This window comes from Eupeodes corollae, chromosome 1 (genome assembly GCF_945859685.1).
Source record: "Eupeodes corollae chromosome 1, idEupCoro1.1, whole genome shotgun sequence".
NCBI classification, from domain to species: domain Eukaryota; kingdom Metazoa; phylum Arthropoda; class Insecta; order Diptera; family Syrphidae; genus Eupeodes; species Eupeodes corollae.
Genome location: NC_079147.1, coordinates 71,418,239 through 71,435,759, shown reverse-complemented (window position 1 = coordinate 71,435,759; position 17,521 = coordinate 71,418,239). Strand labels below are relative to the sequence as shown.

Genomic DNA, 17,521 nt, shown 5'->3' with positions numbered 1-17,521 from the left:
TCCCTGTTTTGCCTTGGGTCTGGAAATCCAAAGTGCTACCTTGGCTACAACGAGGTAGTCGTCCGAGTCGATGTTAGCTCCTCGGAAAGTTTGTACATCCATAATGCTGGAAGCGTGTCTGGCGTCGATCGCAATATGGTCAATCTGGTTGACGGTAGATTGATCTGGAGAAGTCCAAGTACCTTTGTGGATGTTGAGGTGTGAAAAACGCGTACGGGCTACCATGACGTTTCACCCCGAAGCAAAATCTATGAGCCTGAATCCGTTGTCGGAAGTGTTGTCGTGCAGGCGGTTTTTCCCGATTATTCCACCAAAGATGTCTTCCCTTCCTAGCTTTGCATTAAAATCGCCCAGGACTATTTTAATATCGTACCTAGGGCACTGCTCATATGTTTTGTCTAGGAGCTCAAAGAACATATCTTTGGTGTTGTCGTCTTTCTCTTCTGTGGAGCGTGTGCGCATATCAGGCTAATGTTGCCGAATTTAGCCTTGATGCGTATGGTCATGAGGCGCTCATTGATGCACCTATAGCTCAAGACTTCTTGCCTAAGTCTGGCTCCAATGACAATGCCATAATAAATATCGCAGTTTTTCATCCTCTTTTTTCCCGGCCCATCCCATCTTATTTCCGGGATGGGGGTGATGTCTGCTTTATAGCAGTCTAGGGCCTCCGCTTATTCTTTGGCCGCACGTGGTCTGTTAAGGGACCTAACATTCCACGTGCATACTTTTGGAACCTCAAAAAGATGACCCTGTATAAGTTGAAATTAGTTTTTACCAATTTTGTGTAGATTTTTATTTTTTATTAAAAGAAAACTACTGTCAATTGGATTTTTATTAAATTATAACACATTTTAAAAACAATGCTACAGAGTTAAGTAAAATGTTGAGCCACTTTTAGCAATTTAATAAGATTATTATTGTCTATTCAAAATTTTATGTTTGGTTTCTCAAAAGGTAGATCGACCACTACAAAGAAATCTTTTCTCAAGTCGACACTATTTACACTGATTTCTCAAAGGCTTTCTACCTCGTTCAACATAGATTTTTCGAAAGCAAGAGATATATCGACTTCACTGTTGGCTCGTAATGTAGATAAAGAGTTGTTAAGTAGATAGAAAACAGGTGTTAAAAATTGAAATTGCTTTGCATAAGGAAATGCATAAATAAATAAAAATTTGGGGTGTTCCTCAAGGTAGTCACTTTGGACCACTTCTTTTTATTATTACATCTTACTTTTTGTAAATGTCTTCTATTTGCTGACGATTCGAAAATATCCAGTTCCATAAATTCAGTGAACGATGCAAAAAAAATGTAATTGATTTAAATAATTTAATTAAATGGTGTAATATTAATGGGCTATATTTAAACAATACGAAATGTAGCGTTGTGGCATTTTCTAGAAATCATAGTCCATTATATTATAACTACAAAATCGAGAACGACATTTAACAAAGATTTGATTGCCATAAGGATCTAGGTGTAATCTTCGATTCTAAGATGAATTTTTCCAATCACATAGATTATGCGATCTCAAAAGCAAACTCTATGCTAGAGTTTGTTATTCAAAATTCAAAAGATTCTGAGGACCCGTTTACATTGTACATTTTTTATTTTAGTCTTGTCAGGCCGCATTTGTCGTATAAAAAAGTTCAAAAAAGGTTCACAAAGTTTGCCTTACAAAATCTTCGACTCTAAGATGAATTTTTCAAATCACATAGATTATGCGGTCTCAAAAGCAAACTCTATGCTAGAGTTTGTTATTCAAAATTCAAAAGACTCCGAGGACCCGTATACATACCTTGAACATTTTTTATTTTAGTCTTGTCAGGCCGCATTTGTCGTACACAAAAAGTTCAATAAAGGTTCCCAAAGTTTGCCTTACGAAAAATGTTTGGTTATTTTAATGTTCCATTTTATGAGAAAAGGTGTATTTCAATTGATCTAAAACCTCTTGCTCAGAGAAGAAAATTAAACTCAATACTTCTTGGTTTTGAGGTCTTGAATTTTGATATTGACTATGTTTTTTATTTATGTTCCTTCTCGAAACTTGCGCCCGCGTAACTGTGATTTTTTAAATGTTCCTTACCACAGTATAAGCTATGCTAAGAATAATCCTTTACAAATTTGGAATCCCGTAGTAAATTGCTAAATAATAAATTGTTAAAACCTTACAATAGGTTGTTTAACATTTTCCGCATACATCTTTAATTATTGCCAAAATATTCCAACCAAAAATAATTATTACTTACTTTCAGTAATGTTTTTTAGGTCAAACAAATACCCGTGTTTTATTGGAAAATCTATCCATAGTATAGTAGGATTTTATACGAATAACAAAAACAATATCCATTGTATGAATAACACCGATAAAAGTCAGAGTAGAATCTTACTATGGATAGGTTTTTGACATTTATACGAGACTCGAATGAATCTTATGTGATTTCGTTCTCAAATGTTGGTACGATTGATATTTCATCTGTATCTCGATGGCTGTGTTCGTTGAGTAGTTGTGCATTTGAAATCATGTGTGTTTTCTATTGTGGAAAAAAATCAATCTACTACTGTTGATATTATTTAGTTTTGTTAGTGAAAATGGACTAACTGGGCTTATTTTGCAAGAGAAAACAATATCAAAGCTAATTAAGTTTTTCTATGTTTCCACCAAAGGTATTAACCTCAGTTTAGATTAAATAAATCTTTTTCCACCGCACAAGAAGATTTAAAAATGTTGAAGTTTGACAGCACTGTCTCAAATGCAAATAGGTTTCGATATTTTCGATGTGTGTAGTGCAAGTGAGATAGTTTGATTCGTTTTAAACAATGAAGTAATTTGATTAAAATAAAACTTAATTTTCTGTACACAAACATGCAAATAAACAGACCATAATACATTGTCTTTAAAACCAACTCCTCCAAATAGGTTTTTCTTCAGAAATTTTGACTCGACTCCGATCCCCGGCCGGAATCCATACATATCAAGCACATTTAAACTCGATTCAAGTACATAAAGAATTGAGGCTAGCTTCAAGCTCGCTTTAATACTACATGTTAATGTAGCAGTCTACGAACAAACTTCCTCCTTGACCAATTGTTAAATGAACTTTTTTATAAACGGTGATTTTTTAAGAGCTTGAGAACTTTTTTTTTTTTAAAAAACGCATAAAATTTGCAAAATCTCATCGATTTTTTATTTGAAACGTTAGATTGGTCCATGACATTTACTTTTTGAAGATAATTTCATTTAAATGTTGACCGCGGCTGCGTCTTAGGTGGTCCATTCGGAAAGTCCAATTTAAGGTAACTTTTTCGAGCATTTCGGCCGGAATAGCCCGAATTTCTTCGGAAATGTTGTCTTCCAAAGCTGGAATAGTTGCTGGCTTATTTGTGTAGACTTTAGACTTGACGTAGCCCCACAAAAAATAGTCTAAAGGCGTCAAATCGCATGATCTTGGTGGCGAACTTACCGGTCCATTCCTTGAGATGAATTGTTCTCCGAAGTTTTCCCTCAAAATGGCCATAGAATCGCGAGCTGTGTGGCATGTAGCGCCATCTTGTTGAAACCACATGTCAACCAAGTTCAGTTCTTCCATTTTTGGCAACAAAAAGTTTGTTAGCATTGAACGATAGCGATCGCCATTCACCGTAACGTTGCGTCCAACAGCATCTTTGAAAAAATACGGTCCAATGATTCCACCAGCGTACAAACCACACCAAACAGTGCATTTTTCGGGATGCATGGGCAGTTCTTGAACGGCTTCTGGTTGCTCTTCACTCCAAATGCGGCAATTTTGCTTATTTACGTAGCCATTCAACCAGAAATGAGCCTCATCGCTGAACAAAATTTGTCGATAAAAAAGCGGATTTTCTGCCAACTTTTCTAGGGCCCATTCACTGAAAATTCGACGTTGTGGCGGATCGTTCGGCTTCAGTTCTTGCACGAGCTGTATTTTATACGGTTTTACACCAAGATCTTTGCGTAAAATCTTCCATGTGGTCGAATAACACAAACCCAATTGCTGCGAACGGCGACGAATCGACATTTCACGGTCTTCAGCAACACTCTCAGAAACAGACGCAATATTCTCTTCTGTACGCACTGTACGCATTCGTGTGGTTGGTTTAAAGTCCAATAAAGTAAACTGAGTGCAAAACTTGGTCACAATCGCATTAATTGTTTGCTCATTTGGTCGATTATGTAGACCATAAATCGGACGTAAAGCGCAAAACACATTTCGAACCGAACACTGATTTTGATAATAAAATTCAATGATTTGCAAGCGTTGCTCGTTAGTAAGTCTATTCATGATGAAATGTCAAAGCATACTGAGCATCTTTCTCTTTGACACCATGTCTGAAATCCCGCGTGATCTGTCAAATACTAATGCATGAAAATCCTAACCTCAAAAAAATCACCCTTTAGAATCTCAATTTTCAGATGTTTTCTTAACATTTCTTCTTGAAAATTGTCCATTTTATTATAGTTTTAGTTAGTTTTTTTGTTGAAGTTAATTTTAACTTTTGATTTTCACAAAACTTTCTTGTATTTGTGTTTTTTTATTATTAATCTGTCAGATCTTCTTTCAGTTGGACCAATTTTTAAATACAAAAATCTTGCTACTTTCGATGCGTTTTCTTGGGAATTTTCGACTATACTATTTATATAAACACGGGTAATGTTTCACTTCTTTTTTTTTTAAAATTGCCATAGTAAAAAAAATGGACAGCAAAAAACTCTAGCTCTAAAAACCATTGATTTGTTTTAGGGACCTGGAAACGTCTTAAAAAGTCTACAATTTTTAATTTGATAAACCGGACGGATTACAATAATTTCCTTTAGGAAGCTAAAAATAGTAAACAAATACGCACTGAGCGTAGGTACCTTGAAACCCAAAAAATATCTTTTTTTGACATTTTTACTAATTGTTAAAGTATTCCAAACTGATAGATAGTTCTGGAACAATGCAAATATATTTCTTTTTATATTTAAAAAATCCAAATGAAGAAAAAAAATAACGAAAATAACAAAAAATCTATCGGTTTGTTTTTGAGAACATTCGAATTTTCGGTTTTTGATCAAAAACTGCTTTTATTTCAAGTCTTACCATTCAAATATCCATTCAATTTTTCTAAAAATGTATTCTAATGATCTTTAAATGTAGACATCAAAATAAAATTTGACAATTGGACTGAATATCAATTTCGAATAGGAAAATTAACAATAGCTAAAAATCTTTTCATACAAATTAATAACTTTATCGTTAAATTGTAAAATCATTACACTTCTGAGTAAAAAGCTTGTGAAATTCTACAGGAATACCCTTAAATTATGGACTAGTTTTCTTCCATGGAATTTTGGGAATTAATTCTAGCAAAAATTGGGTCAACGATTCGATTACGTTTTATCGTCAACAATTTTTTCATTTCAGAACAAATAATTTTTCCTTCTGCACTCAGTCATTACCAAAAACGCTGTTTACACCTCCAAAAAATAAAACACAGACAAAAATCTCAATTTTTAAAAAAATAATTATTTCTTTACTATGAAATTAAATTGTTTTCTTAAAGAGTTTACAACATTCCACAGCTCTCAATTTTCAATTATGTTTATTTGGAAATTGTATTTCCCTCATCTATACGAGTATAAACAGTAATTTTAAATTTTAATCGTACAATTTGTATTACGTTTCGTTAATAAAGTAAATTGAAAATTAAAGTTTTTATATTTCGAAATAAAACGACATGAAAAAAAAACAACAAACAATAACAACAAAATATCGTGTAATTAATGCACTTTAATGCACTTGTAAGCACACAAATAAAAATAAAATAATATCGCACTCAATAAAAGTCGATTATAAATTCCGATAAACAAAAGTTATTTCGACAGAATTCTCATGTTATGGCTTTTGAATGCTAATTAATAAAATTGCCAAAAGCGGTAAATAGAATATCACGTGCGAATTCCATTTCGTGCAGCATATTTATTTGTGAAGAATTACAATGACAAGATCTATAGATACTTTTATGTAAGTACAAACATACATATCTATACGATACCTGTACATATTCGTAAATATATATGTACATATATTGAAATCATGTGTGAATAAAAAAGAAATTAATCGTAAATCGTGCCTGGGTGGCTTTGAGGCGCAGACAAAACAAACTTAAAAAACAATTTTTGGTAACCTATAAATGTCGTTAAATTTTGACTGAATATGAAATTAATTTTAAACGTTTGTTTTGATTGATTTTGTAGTGCGATATATGATTAAAACTTTTTTGGTCGGGCTTCTAATGGGTGTTTTTTTTAGACGTGTGATTTTTAAGCTAGCAATTATTTCTTTCGGAGTTAGTCTTTTTGACAGCTGTCACTTTATTTGATTAAAAAGACTTCTCTTGAACAAATTTTTCAAATCGTTTAAATTTATTACAAAAAAGGGGCTGGAATGCGACCCACACTGATAACTTCCCATCCCGTCTGTCGATTTGTCTTGCTTAAAAGTTTGTCTATATGTACTCGTATCAATTTTTACCAAATTTGCGTAATATTTTGTGTAGATTTTATTTTTAATGAAAAAACGGATTGTTGGATTTTTATATACAAATTATTGAATATCGAAAACAATATTTTCTGTGAAATAAAATAAGTTTGAAGCCAATATTTTTAATTTTTGAAAAACTATTTGAGCCGAAAGTAAATTTTTACCAAGTTTTAGTATTGTTTTTTTTAGAGTTTTATTTTTTGTTAAAAAAACTGTGAATTCGATTTTTTTTCAAAATTTTATCGAATGTTGAAAACAATATTTCTTATAAGATAAAATTAGTTTGAAGCCAATATTTCAAATTTTTGAAAAGATATTTGAGTCGAAAATCAATTTTTACCAACTTTTGTTAAATTTTTTTAGGTTTTTAATTTTTTTTACAAAACTGTCAATTCGATTTTTTTCAAAATTTTACTGAATGGTGAAAACAATATTTCTTATAAGTACTAATTAGTTAGAAGCTATTGTCTTAAATTTTTGAAAAGATATTTGAGTCGAAAATCAATTTTTAATAACTTTTATTAATTTTTTTTAAGTTTTTATTTTTTGTAAAAAAACTGTCAATTCGATTTTCCTCAACATTTTTGAGAATGTCGAAAACAATATTTCTTATAAGATAAAATAAGATTGAAGCCTAAATTTCAAGTTTTTGAAAAGATATTTGAATCGATATTCAATTTTTACCAACTTTGAGTAATGTTTTTTAAGATTTTTATTTTTTATTAAAAAAAACTGTCAATTCGATTTTTCTCAAAATTGTATGAGATGTCAAAAACATTATTCTTCGTTGCAAAAAACTGTTTTGGAGATGAAATCATATTTTAGTCTTAAAATTTTGGAGGTGACAATTTTTTTTTTCAGTTTTTTTGATTTATGAAAAAACCGTTAGATGGATTTTTTTAAAAAATGTACTTGTTTGATATCACGTTACAGTATATTATATAAAATTTAATTCAAATCTCTAGCCTTTTTGGTTCGTAAGATATTTAGGGTTATCCAAAATTTTTTACCTTTTCTTCAAACCACTATGGTAAAAAAACCACCCACTCAATTTTCTTGAGAGCCCTTTTTGCATTTTTCTGCCTTATTATCTGTATAACAAAATTTATTTGAAATCGATATCTCTTCTGGTTCTTGAGCTATGGACGACGAAAAAAAAATCTTGAGAAAAATCGAATTGACAGTTTTTTTTCACAAAAATAAAACTCTAAAAAAAAACAATACTAAATCTTGGTAAAAATGTACTTTTGGCTCAAATAGCTTTTCAAAAATTAAAAATATTGGCTTCAAACTTATTTTATTTCACAGAAAATATTGTTTTCGATATTCAGTAATTTTTATATAAAAATCCAAAAGTCCGTTTTTTCATTAAAAATAAAATCTACACAAAATATTACGCAAATTTGGTAAAAATTGATACGAGTACATATAGACAACTTTTAAGCAAGACAAATCGACAGACGGGATGGGAAGTTATCAGTGTGGGTCACATCCCAGCCTCTTTTTTTTTTTGAATTGGTACTGGGACCTGTCCTACCTAATGATGTTTGAGTTTTGTAGTACCCAGAAGTGGAGATTATGGAGATTAGTGTAGCCATTTCTTTTAATGCATATAACTTTTCTTGTGGTTGGGATAGAACTTTTTTTTATCAGTTTTCAGGACGGTCATAAAGTCTACTATGCGGCATTTCAGGGTTATCATTTACTTACGGGACACCCTATACATACGGTAGAATATTTGAACGCATTTTTAATGAAAAATATATACAGTGTCGAGCAAAAGTCTTGGTACCCGTGTGGGTATTCTTGAAAAATGAGTTGTGTAAATGATATAAAGACACAATTTTCAATTTATGTTTTGATTTATTCAAGTTTAAGTTTATTTAACAAATTAACACAAGAAAAACAGAAAAATATCCTTCAAGGATCTCAAAAAAGTTAAAATAAAAGTATTAGTCTTTAACAACATTAGTGCAAAAGTCTTGGTACCCTAGAAGAACAAAAGAATTTAAATCGGTTTCGAATGTTTTATGTTAAGAATATAATTACCTAATATTTTGTGGGAAAACCTTTGAGCCTAATAACCTCTTTTAAACGATTTGGCATAGAGTTCACAAGTTTTCGCGTGGCATCTGACCCTATTAATTGCCATTCTGATACCGAGAGCTCTTTAAGGTGGGTTTTGCTCGTTATATTGTGTTTTCGAAGTCTTTTCTCTAAGACATCCCATAAATGTTCGATTGGGTTAAGATTTGGGGGGGGGGTAACTAGCAAGTGGGGCGTGTTGTAGGAGAACCACAACTTTACATTTGTAGCCGTATGCTTGGGATCGTTATCCTGTTGGAAGTAATATGTGTCTACGATCCCAAGTTTCTCTGCACTTTGCTGTAAGTTTTGTTTTAAGATGTTCAAATAAACTTCCTTATTCATAATTCCATCAATTATTGTCAAATTCCCGACACCACTGGATGACATACACCCCTATACCATTACACCACCGTCACCGTGTTTCACATTTTTAATTATGTTTTTAGGATTCAAGGCTTCGCCTTGTTTTCTCCACACTCTAATCCTCCCATCTGAACCAAAAATGTTGAATTTCGACTCATCAGAGAATATTACGTTGTCCCAAAATTCATTTCATCAAGTCCAGTCTTTTCTTTTTATTTATTTTACTTACGAACGGCTTTTTACGAGGTGTGCACGACTTTAACCCAGATCTCTGGAGCGATCTTGCAACTGTTAACGGAGAAACTGTTTTATTTAAACTAATCTGTATATCGGTAGAAATCTTTGGAGCACTTTTGAATGGATCTTTTTTTTTATTATACTCGCGATTTTTCGTTCATCTCTTTCTGTAAGCTTGCGCGGACGTCCAGACCTGACTTTATTTTCGATTCTGTTTTCTTTATTGTAACGGTGAATCACATTTTGTATGGTAGGGTCGTCCAACTATTTTAGTAATATCCGCATAAATTTTACCTTGCTCATGGCAATTAATAATGATTTGACGCTCATTTACCGTTAATTCTTTTCTAACCATTGCTTTTTTGGTTTTAAAAAACAAAATTTCTTTAACCTTAACCTGCACGACCGATCGCTTTGTTCTGATTGACACAAACATGTCATATTGCAAGCTTCATGTAAAAAAAAAAACAAAGCCAACAGGATCGTTACAAATTTAAACATTTAAAACTAATAAAGTGCAGAAGTACCTAGACTTTTGCACTACTTTTTTCATAAATTTCAAGGTTTTATTATTTTTTGCTAGAAAATAGAATTTGTTTTTGAATATTTTCTATTGGTAAAACAAAGAATAAGGTTTTATCATAATGAATAACTTGATGCATGAAAATTAAGTCCTTAAGTTTTCTTTTCTTTCAAAGCTTTTAATGACATGGCACTTTGAGTACCATGACTTATGCTCGACACTGTATGTACTTTTGTTTTAGTTATGTTCTTACTTAACACCATATCATCCGACATGACTTCTCGCAGAACAGAAAACAGGAGGCAACAGAAGGTTACCAAAACCAAATCGGTATGGTGACAAGACCGCTGGACTTGCACAGCAAACCATTTAAAAAATACTTGCCGAAGTTTTGACTTCAATCGAAAGAGTCATGTGCCCGCTGATGATGAATTTTGAAATGAATGAGAAAGAGAAGCAAAAGTCCAAACGCTATTTTCGACAAAAATTACGAATTCTACATTTGATTTACGCTTACATTTGATGCAGAGTGATTATTTATTTTTTATTTATTCGGAATTTCATAAAAATATAGTTGGCACTACTAGAACTATTCGATTCTCGTTGGTTCGAAAGTAGTCAAATAGATACATAGTAATAATTTTTCCAATTCGAGCAATTTCATTGTAGAATCGAGTTACATAGTTGGGGCCCAGGTAAAATTTTGAGAAAAATCGAATTTACAGTTTTTTTTTATAAAAAATAAAAACCTAAAAAAACATAACTCAAAGTTGTTAAAAAATGAGTTTCGACTCAAATTCCTTTTCAAAAATTTGAGATTATAGCTTCCAACTTATTTTATCTTATAAGAAATATTGTTTTCAACATTCGGTAACATTTTTTGTAAAATCGAATTGAAAGTTTTTTAACAAAAAAATAAAAACCTTCAAGAAAACAATACTAAAACATGCTAAAAATGTACTTTCGATTCAAATAGCTTCTCAAAAATTAAAAAAATTGGTTTCAAGCTAATTTCATCTCACATAAAAAATAGTTTTTGACTATCAGTGAATTTTCGATAAAAATACAACAGTTCGTTTTTTTTTTTCATAAACAAATAAAATCTACATAAAACAGTACTAAAATTTGATAAAACATATGTTCGGTTTTTGATATGTAGTGTACAATAGAAGATATTGACTTAAAATTAATTTCATTCATGCAATTTGTATTTGTTTACTTAAGAAAAAAAACTTTAAAGAAGTGCTACTAAAATAGGTTAACATTGGTTAACTTCTAAAAACTCTCGTTCACAAAAATAGATTTTGAAATCAAACTATTTCATCATATGCATAATATTGTCATTAATTTTTTTCTTTTTTAGAATCATTTTTTGACAACTATTTTAACAAACACGAAAACCTACAAAACCCTTTTAGCAAGACAAATCGATAGACAGGATGGGAAGTTATCAGTGTGGGTCGAATCAGAGCCTCCTTTTTCAATTTTTTTTGTGAGGATGCGGTCTATTTCGTTTTTAGTCATTCCATTCTGTGTGATCCACATTCACTTGCTGGCTAACTTTTTTTTTAAGAATGAGTTTCCAAATTTCAAAATCATTTTTCCTAGCCACTTGATGAGTCTCTCCTTTCTTACTTTTCTTAATCCATATCCATGAGGTCCTATAGCTCAGTTTTCTTCTTCATTCAATCTTTTTCCAAGTTTTGCATTTAAATCACCTATTACGTACATTAGTAGTACCCGTAGCATAATGGTTAGTGCTTTGGACTGTCATGTGAGAGGTCTTGGGTTCGATCCTTGCCTGTGCCACATAAAGTTTTACTCATGGGTACTGCCTCTTGCGAGGAATTGACAAATTCTCCAAGAGTAATTCTTGTCATGAAAAAGTGCTTTCCCAAATTAGCCGTTCGGATTCGGCATATAAACTGTAGGTCCCCTCCATCCCTGCAATTACTCGCACACAGGAATGGTTTGTTTTTTTATAATTTGCATGCACTCAAGGGGTTATTAGTACCCTTTATATGTTCATATTTAAACACAGTGCGAGCAGTAGGAAAATAGGGAAGGATTAAAAAGGAGATACCGGTGCACATTGGTCTTAAGGTTCTGAACATCAAAATGGGAGGGAAAAACAGAGTTAGCAAAAGCATTCCACATTCTCGATGTGCGATTTAAAAAGAATCTCTATATTTGACAGCACGCCCGGAATTCAGCTCAAGGGTAAACTGATGAGCATTCCTGAAAGTGCGAGTATTACGGCTGAATCGTTTAAGGGGTGAAATGCAACTGGCTGGGCTAGTTCAACAGAACATTGTTTGTAAAAATATCGATAAAACAACGAAATTCGTGAAAAATTGCGGCGGTGTTCTAGCGATGTAAATGTTTCGAATATAGTTCTATCGCCTATCATTTGTAAACCCGTTTTTGTATTCTATCCAAGAGATTTAAACTTGTTTTCGGGGCACCAGCCCAGATACGCAAATTATATTCAAGCTTTGGACGGAAGGCTTTGTAAATTACAGCCAGATCAGAAGGAGTGAAAAATTTCTTGCACCGTCGGGGAAATCCTAAGCACCTGGCAGCATTTTTGGCAATATCAAATATATGATCGTTCCATAAATTATGATCTGTGATACACATACCAAGCATTGACAGTTGATTAGTTTCTTGGATGCATTTCCACTCATAGATAGTGGCATCGGGGTTGTGTTACGCTTTAACGACAGGAGACAGCATTGAGTTTTTGAAGCATTAAATTCTACACGGTTTTTGATTCCCCATTGTACAATGCTGTCAAGATCAGAATTTAATGAGCTTATCATACGCTGATGTTGAAGTTCCACATCCGAAGGACAAGGATTTGAATCTAAATACGAGTATGAGAAGCTGAGGGTACTGCCGTCGGCGAAACAGGTTAATGGATTAGAAGTGGCAGACATAAGATCATTCGGAGACAAAACGGAGCCCTGTGGAACACCAGCATTTATTTCATGAAATTCAGACTTGTAACCCCCCAACACAACTTGTATTGAACGGTTAGAAAGGTAATTTCTAATACAACGAAGAAGAGATTCATCAATACCAAAAGCACGCATTTTCGATAAGAGATTTTGGTGCTAAACTCTATCAAATGCTTTTGAAATATCAAGTGCAATAATCTTACTTTCTCCAAAACGATGTAAAGATTTGTTCCACTGTTCGGTGAGATGAACCTTGAAATCACCAGTGGAACTATTGCTACGAAAACCATACTGTCCGTCATTAAGAAGCTTCCGTTCTTCGAGATATTTCTTGAGCTGATAATTAATCAGCGTTTCCATGACCTTGGAAAGAAGGGATGTGAGGGAGTGTCATTGTAGACAAGCGTTGGAACCGAGGATGACGTGGTGTTACGTACGTTTTTTACAAATGACCAGAAAGTTTTACTACCTTTGGGACATTGTAGTATTTTTTGCCTTAATTTCTGATCAAGCAAAAATTTGGTTCGACGAATATGACCATTACATGTCCTTCTAGCTTGTTTGAACTTATTCTAGGCCCTGGTTCTCAAAGGACTGTTGACTAATTTATTTATTTATTATTACGTACATTAACTCTGTTTTATTTTTATTAAATGTTTCTTCTAGAATTTCGTACAATTTTATCATTTCTTCTTCATCAGCTTTTTCTGTCGGTGCATATACTAGTATTGTAGTCTTTTTTTATTTTTGATCTTAAGCAGGATCTCATCATGTAATCGGATGTTAATTAGGACCATTGGTTCTAGGGGTCTATTTTTTGGCAGAAAACCTTTATTTCATAGAGTACTTTTGTTTCTCCTATGTATCAAAAGATATCGTTGTCGTTATTAATTATTTTTTGTCTAAGTAGTCTTATTTCGATCATTTATGGTTTTCAATGCTAGTCATAATTCTTAAAGTTAATAAATAAATAAATAAATAGATAAACACTTACTCTTGGACGATTGTCTTTCTTTAAAAATGTTTAACATTTCCTTTAAGATTAAATACATAGATAGATAGATAGATCTTTATTGTAACTGAAATTCTTATAATTTAAACCTAGATTGCACAATTTACAGAGATATGGTGTCTTACATTCTACCTTACTACTGAAAATATTATAACAAGCATTCAATTAATATCACAGATTTATTACATTTTGAAGGAAAAGTTACTAAAAAAAACCTTCATTAGATATTAGAATTTTATCATAGGAAGAGAGAAGTGGGGAGCAGAAAACTGTCTTAAGATGTTGTTTAGATTTTATCACAGAAAAAAAGTATATTAATAAATAAGAATGAATAAATTAATAATAAATTAAAGAATAAACATATAAATAAATAAATAAATAAATAAATACATAAATAAGTACAAAAAATAAATAAATAAATCAACAAGTGAATAACAAATAATTAAATACAAGCGAGAAAATAAATAAATTAATGAAAAAAATGGACAATAAGTAATAAATTAATTAATTAATTAATAAATTAATTAATTAAATACATATATCGGGTTTTCTTAGGTGGTCTTGACAACTTGTAACTAATTATTGAACTGCCATTATCAAATTATTCAGTAACAACATTTTTATCATGGTAAAATATATGAAGCAGCTCTTCAAAAATTGTCTGCCAACATTCGGAGTCAGTAATCGCAACTACCTAATAGATGGCGATAACAAGTTTAGAAACAAAAAAAAAACTGGTTCTAAATTTTCGTTGTTTGATGTTGTGTGTCGAAAGTGTTGAAAAAGTTTCCTCTGCTGGGCAGACGACATTAAAATAATTATGCAATGATTTAATAATTATTCAATAATTTGTAAATTGAAGAATTGTACTTGTAAATATAAACGGATAATCAAATTATCATCTATTTATTGATGCCCTTTATGCGTCCACAGCAAATCATCCAAACGATTAAGAATTTGGCATAAATCAGACAACATTAGAATTTTGACCAACTAAATTTTATTCTAAAGAATTTTGACCGTACAGAATTTTATTCATAGAAATTTTTGTAATATAGAATTTTGACAGAGTATTTTATTAAGTATTGGGACACACTTCAGTATTTCAACACCAACCCCTTTAAATAGTAAAGCCAAATGTTGCAATTCGACCAAGAAAATAACAATTAAAATTCAGTACTTGTTAACAACCTTTTCTTTTAGGACAATATTTTGTGTCGATTGCTTGTATGGCCCAAAATAATTTGAAAATTGTTCGATTTCTTAAGACCTCCATTTAATTTTAGGAATGCTTTATTGAAATACCTTACCTACTTTTAAAGAAAAACATGAACCAAAATTTAATCGCAATTAACTAATGTTAAGTATTTAAACTTTCAAAGGGATAAACTGTGATTAAAAGTGTTTCACCTCCAATCCCATTAAGGGCTGAAAAGCGCACGTTTAAGGCACATACACAACGAAATATGGACTTTTTACGACTCGAAAACCTTTGAATATTTATTTGTTTACGTTTTCTAATTATGAAACGGCCTATAGCCCTTACTTAAACTATCAAACATAAACACAAATTATAACCTATAAAATTGTTATTATACAAGACTTATAGCTGCCCGTCATACTATCACCTCACCTTATGGTTTTGTTTTTTATATTAAAATTTATTAATCAATCAACACCTTGCACTTTATTATAAAAAAAGAAAACAAATAAACATTATAAAAGTGTTAATGTTTGTTTCTTGTCTTATCATTCTCTTTCGCAGGTAACTTTTGGTTTGAATTTTGAAGAAGAAAAAAAAATTAAGAAATCTCAACACGGAACTCTTGGTTCATCCGGCGGAAGTACAACTTTGGTTTGAAGAACGAATACAAAAGAGACCATTAGAAGCGGCACTGCCCTGCTGCTGCCGCAAAACTGTACCCAAGCAGTAATCCCATCGACAAAGATGTCCGTAGGTAAGTCAATAAAATAAGAACCCCTTTTTGTTCATTCATATGCGGATGGTTTGGAAGTTGTTTTTGTTTCCTTCCTTTTTTGGAACGCGTTCGATTTATTATTCCTTCCCAAAATATTAATATTTTAAATGTGAATACTCAATTATCGAAGCGACAGTAATTGATTTGTGCGGAATAATTTATTACAACTGCGATTGTCCCGAAAATGGCCATCAAGTCAGGCAGCGTTTCAGATTTTTAGCGTTCTGCCGTTGTGATTGTCGTCCGCGTCGTCTTGCGTCGTCCGTCATCTGTCATCGTCAGCTTAACTAGCATTTGAATTCAATAGAAGTTCTGAAATTATCACAGTCAGGGCAGGTCTTTGAATACAAGTCGAGTATCAGAAACAGCTATACAGCAAGTCGGGGCTAAAAGGTATTCCGCTGTGGGGCAACGAGCTAACGAGCTAATGATATACGAGTAGGTAGGCTCTAAGCTCGTATACAGCAATAGCTTATCGCTATTATGCAATTAATTAATAAAACCCGACAGCGACGATAGATGGAGCTGCGGTACCATCGTCAACTGTCACAAATGGGAAACCTTGACTCAAATCCTTAATTAGATTCAATATTTCTTTGCGCTGTCACATTAGATTAGTTGCAATTGGCAAAATATGGCTATGGCACATCAAGTAATGTTGTGCACTGTCCCTCGGGATCGGGAGTAGGTGTATCGCTAGCTTCCTAATGTATAATCAACTTTTATGAAAGATTACGCAAAATGAACGCGTCGTCAATTGCGACCACGACGACGGATGGACGGACGACTACGACGACAGCGTTTAGCTCCATGCAAATCTCACATACTTTAGGCTCTGGCTATGCCATTATACCAAAGATCCAGAACAAACCCAGCCCAAGCCCAGTTCTTGGGCTCAATATGAATGGAAGACATTAATTGGTGCAGTTCCCATATCCGTGCTACTATATGGTGGTCGTGGTCGTGATGGTGATGGTGGATGATGGAGAAGCAAATTGATGGATGACCCCAGTTGGCTTGGCAGTTTCAGTTATAGTTTAGTTGTACTTAAAGTAAATATAAACACTACGCGCTACGCAGTCCCACAACTGAGATTCCAAAATGTTTGTATGTTCTTATGGCTTGGGTGCGATTATGATTTCATTGATTCCTTTATATGAGCATACTGTGACGACTACCGACGACGACGACGACGACTCGAAGGACGGGTAAACGGGTGCGTTGTGGTGTGTTGTACATGTAATTCCATGGGAAATGCACTTTTTATGCGGTGGCGTTTTGTTATGTTCTGAACTCTTATGCTTATGTTGTGAACGCCTACTTTTTCCCTTCATTAATAAGTCGTTTGAGGCTTGAGTTTAAAGAGGGTTGAATCTAATACTAATAGATCCCTTAAATATGCATCATTTGAATTTTCTAACGGGAAATTCGTTTTCCATCACAATAGAGACAAGACAAGCGGTATAAGGGTATTTTAGGGGAAGGTTCTGGGAAAAGAACATTGTCAAATGTACTGTCAAATGACCATTATATGAGTATACATGACCTCGGAAACTATACTGCGGAATTTTTGATTTATGAATGTTTTGAGTTGGGAATTATGTTTGGTAGTCGGAAGACTATTAAAGATTTTTGTTAAGGTATTGTAAAATGTTTCCAATATCATCAGAAGGGCGTTAATAGAGAAGCCTTCAAATGTGTAAAGTATTAATTGCTTACAAGGTTTGCACTTAAAAATGCGTTTTTCAAAATATGAAATACAAATATGTATGTATAGAAGTCTTGAAGGTTCGTTGGGATAAGTCTGTCTT

General features: G+C 32.7%; 1 protein-coding gene across 1 annotated transcript in view; it reads left to right on the top strand.

Annotated features, from left to right (window-relative positions):
* The window catches only part of LOC129954108 (phosphoinositide 3-kinase adapter protein 1), a 125,158-nt gene that overhangs the window by 18,174 nt on the left and 89,463 nt on the right, over positions 1-17,521 (top strand). Inside the window, exon 2 of the mRNA XM_056067792.1 lies at positions 15,497-15,689. Coding sequence (XP_055923767.1) covers positions 15,680-15,689 — 10 coding nt within the window. The 5' untranslated portion in view covers positions 15,497-15,679. The remainder of the gene's footprint in view (positions 1-15,496; positions 15,690-17,521) is intronic.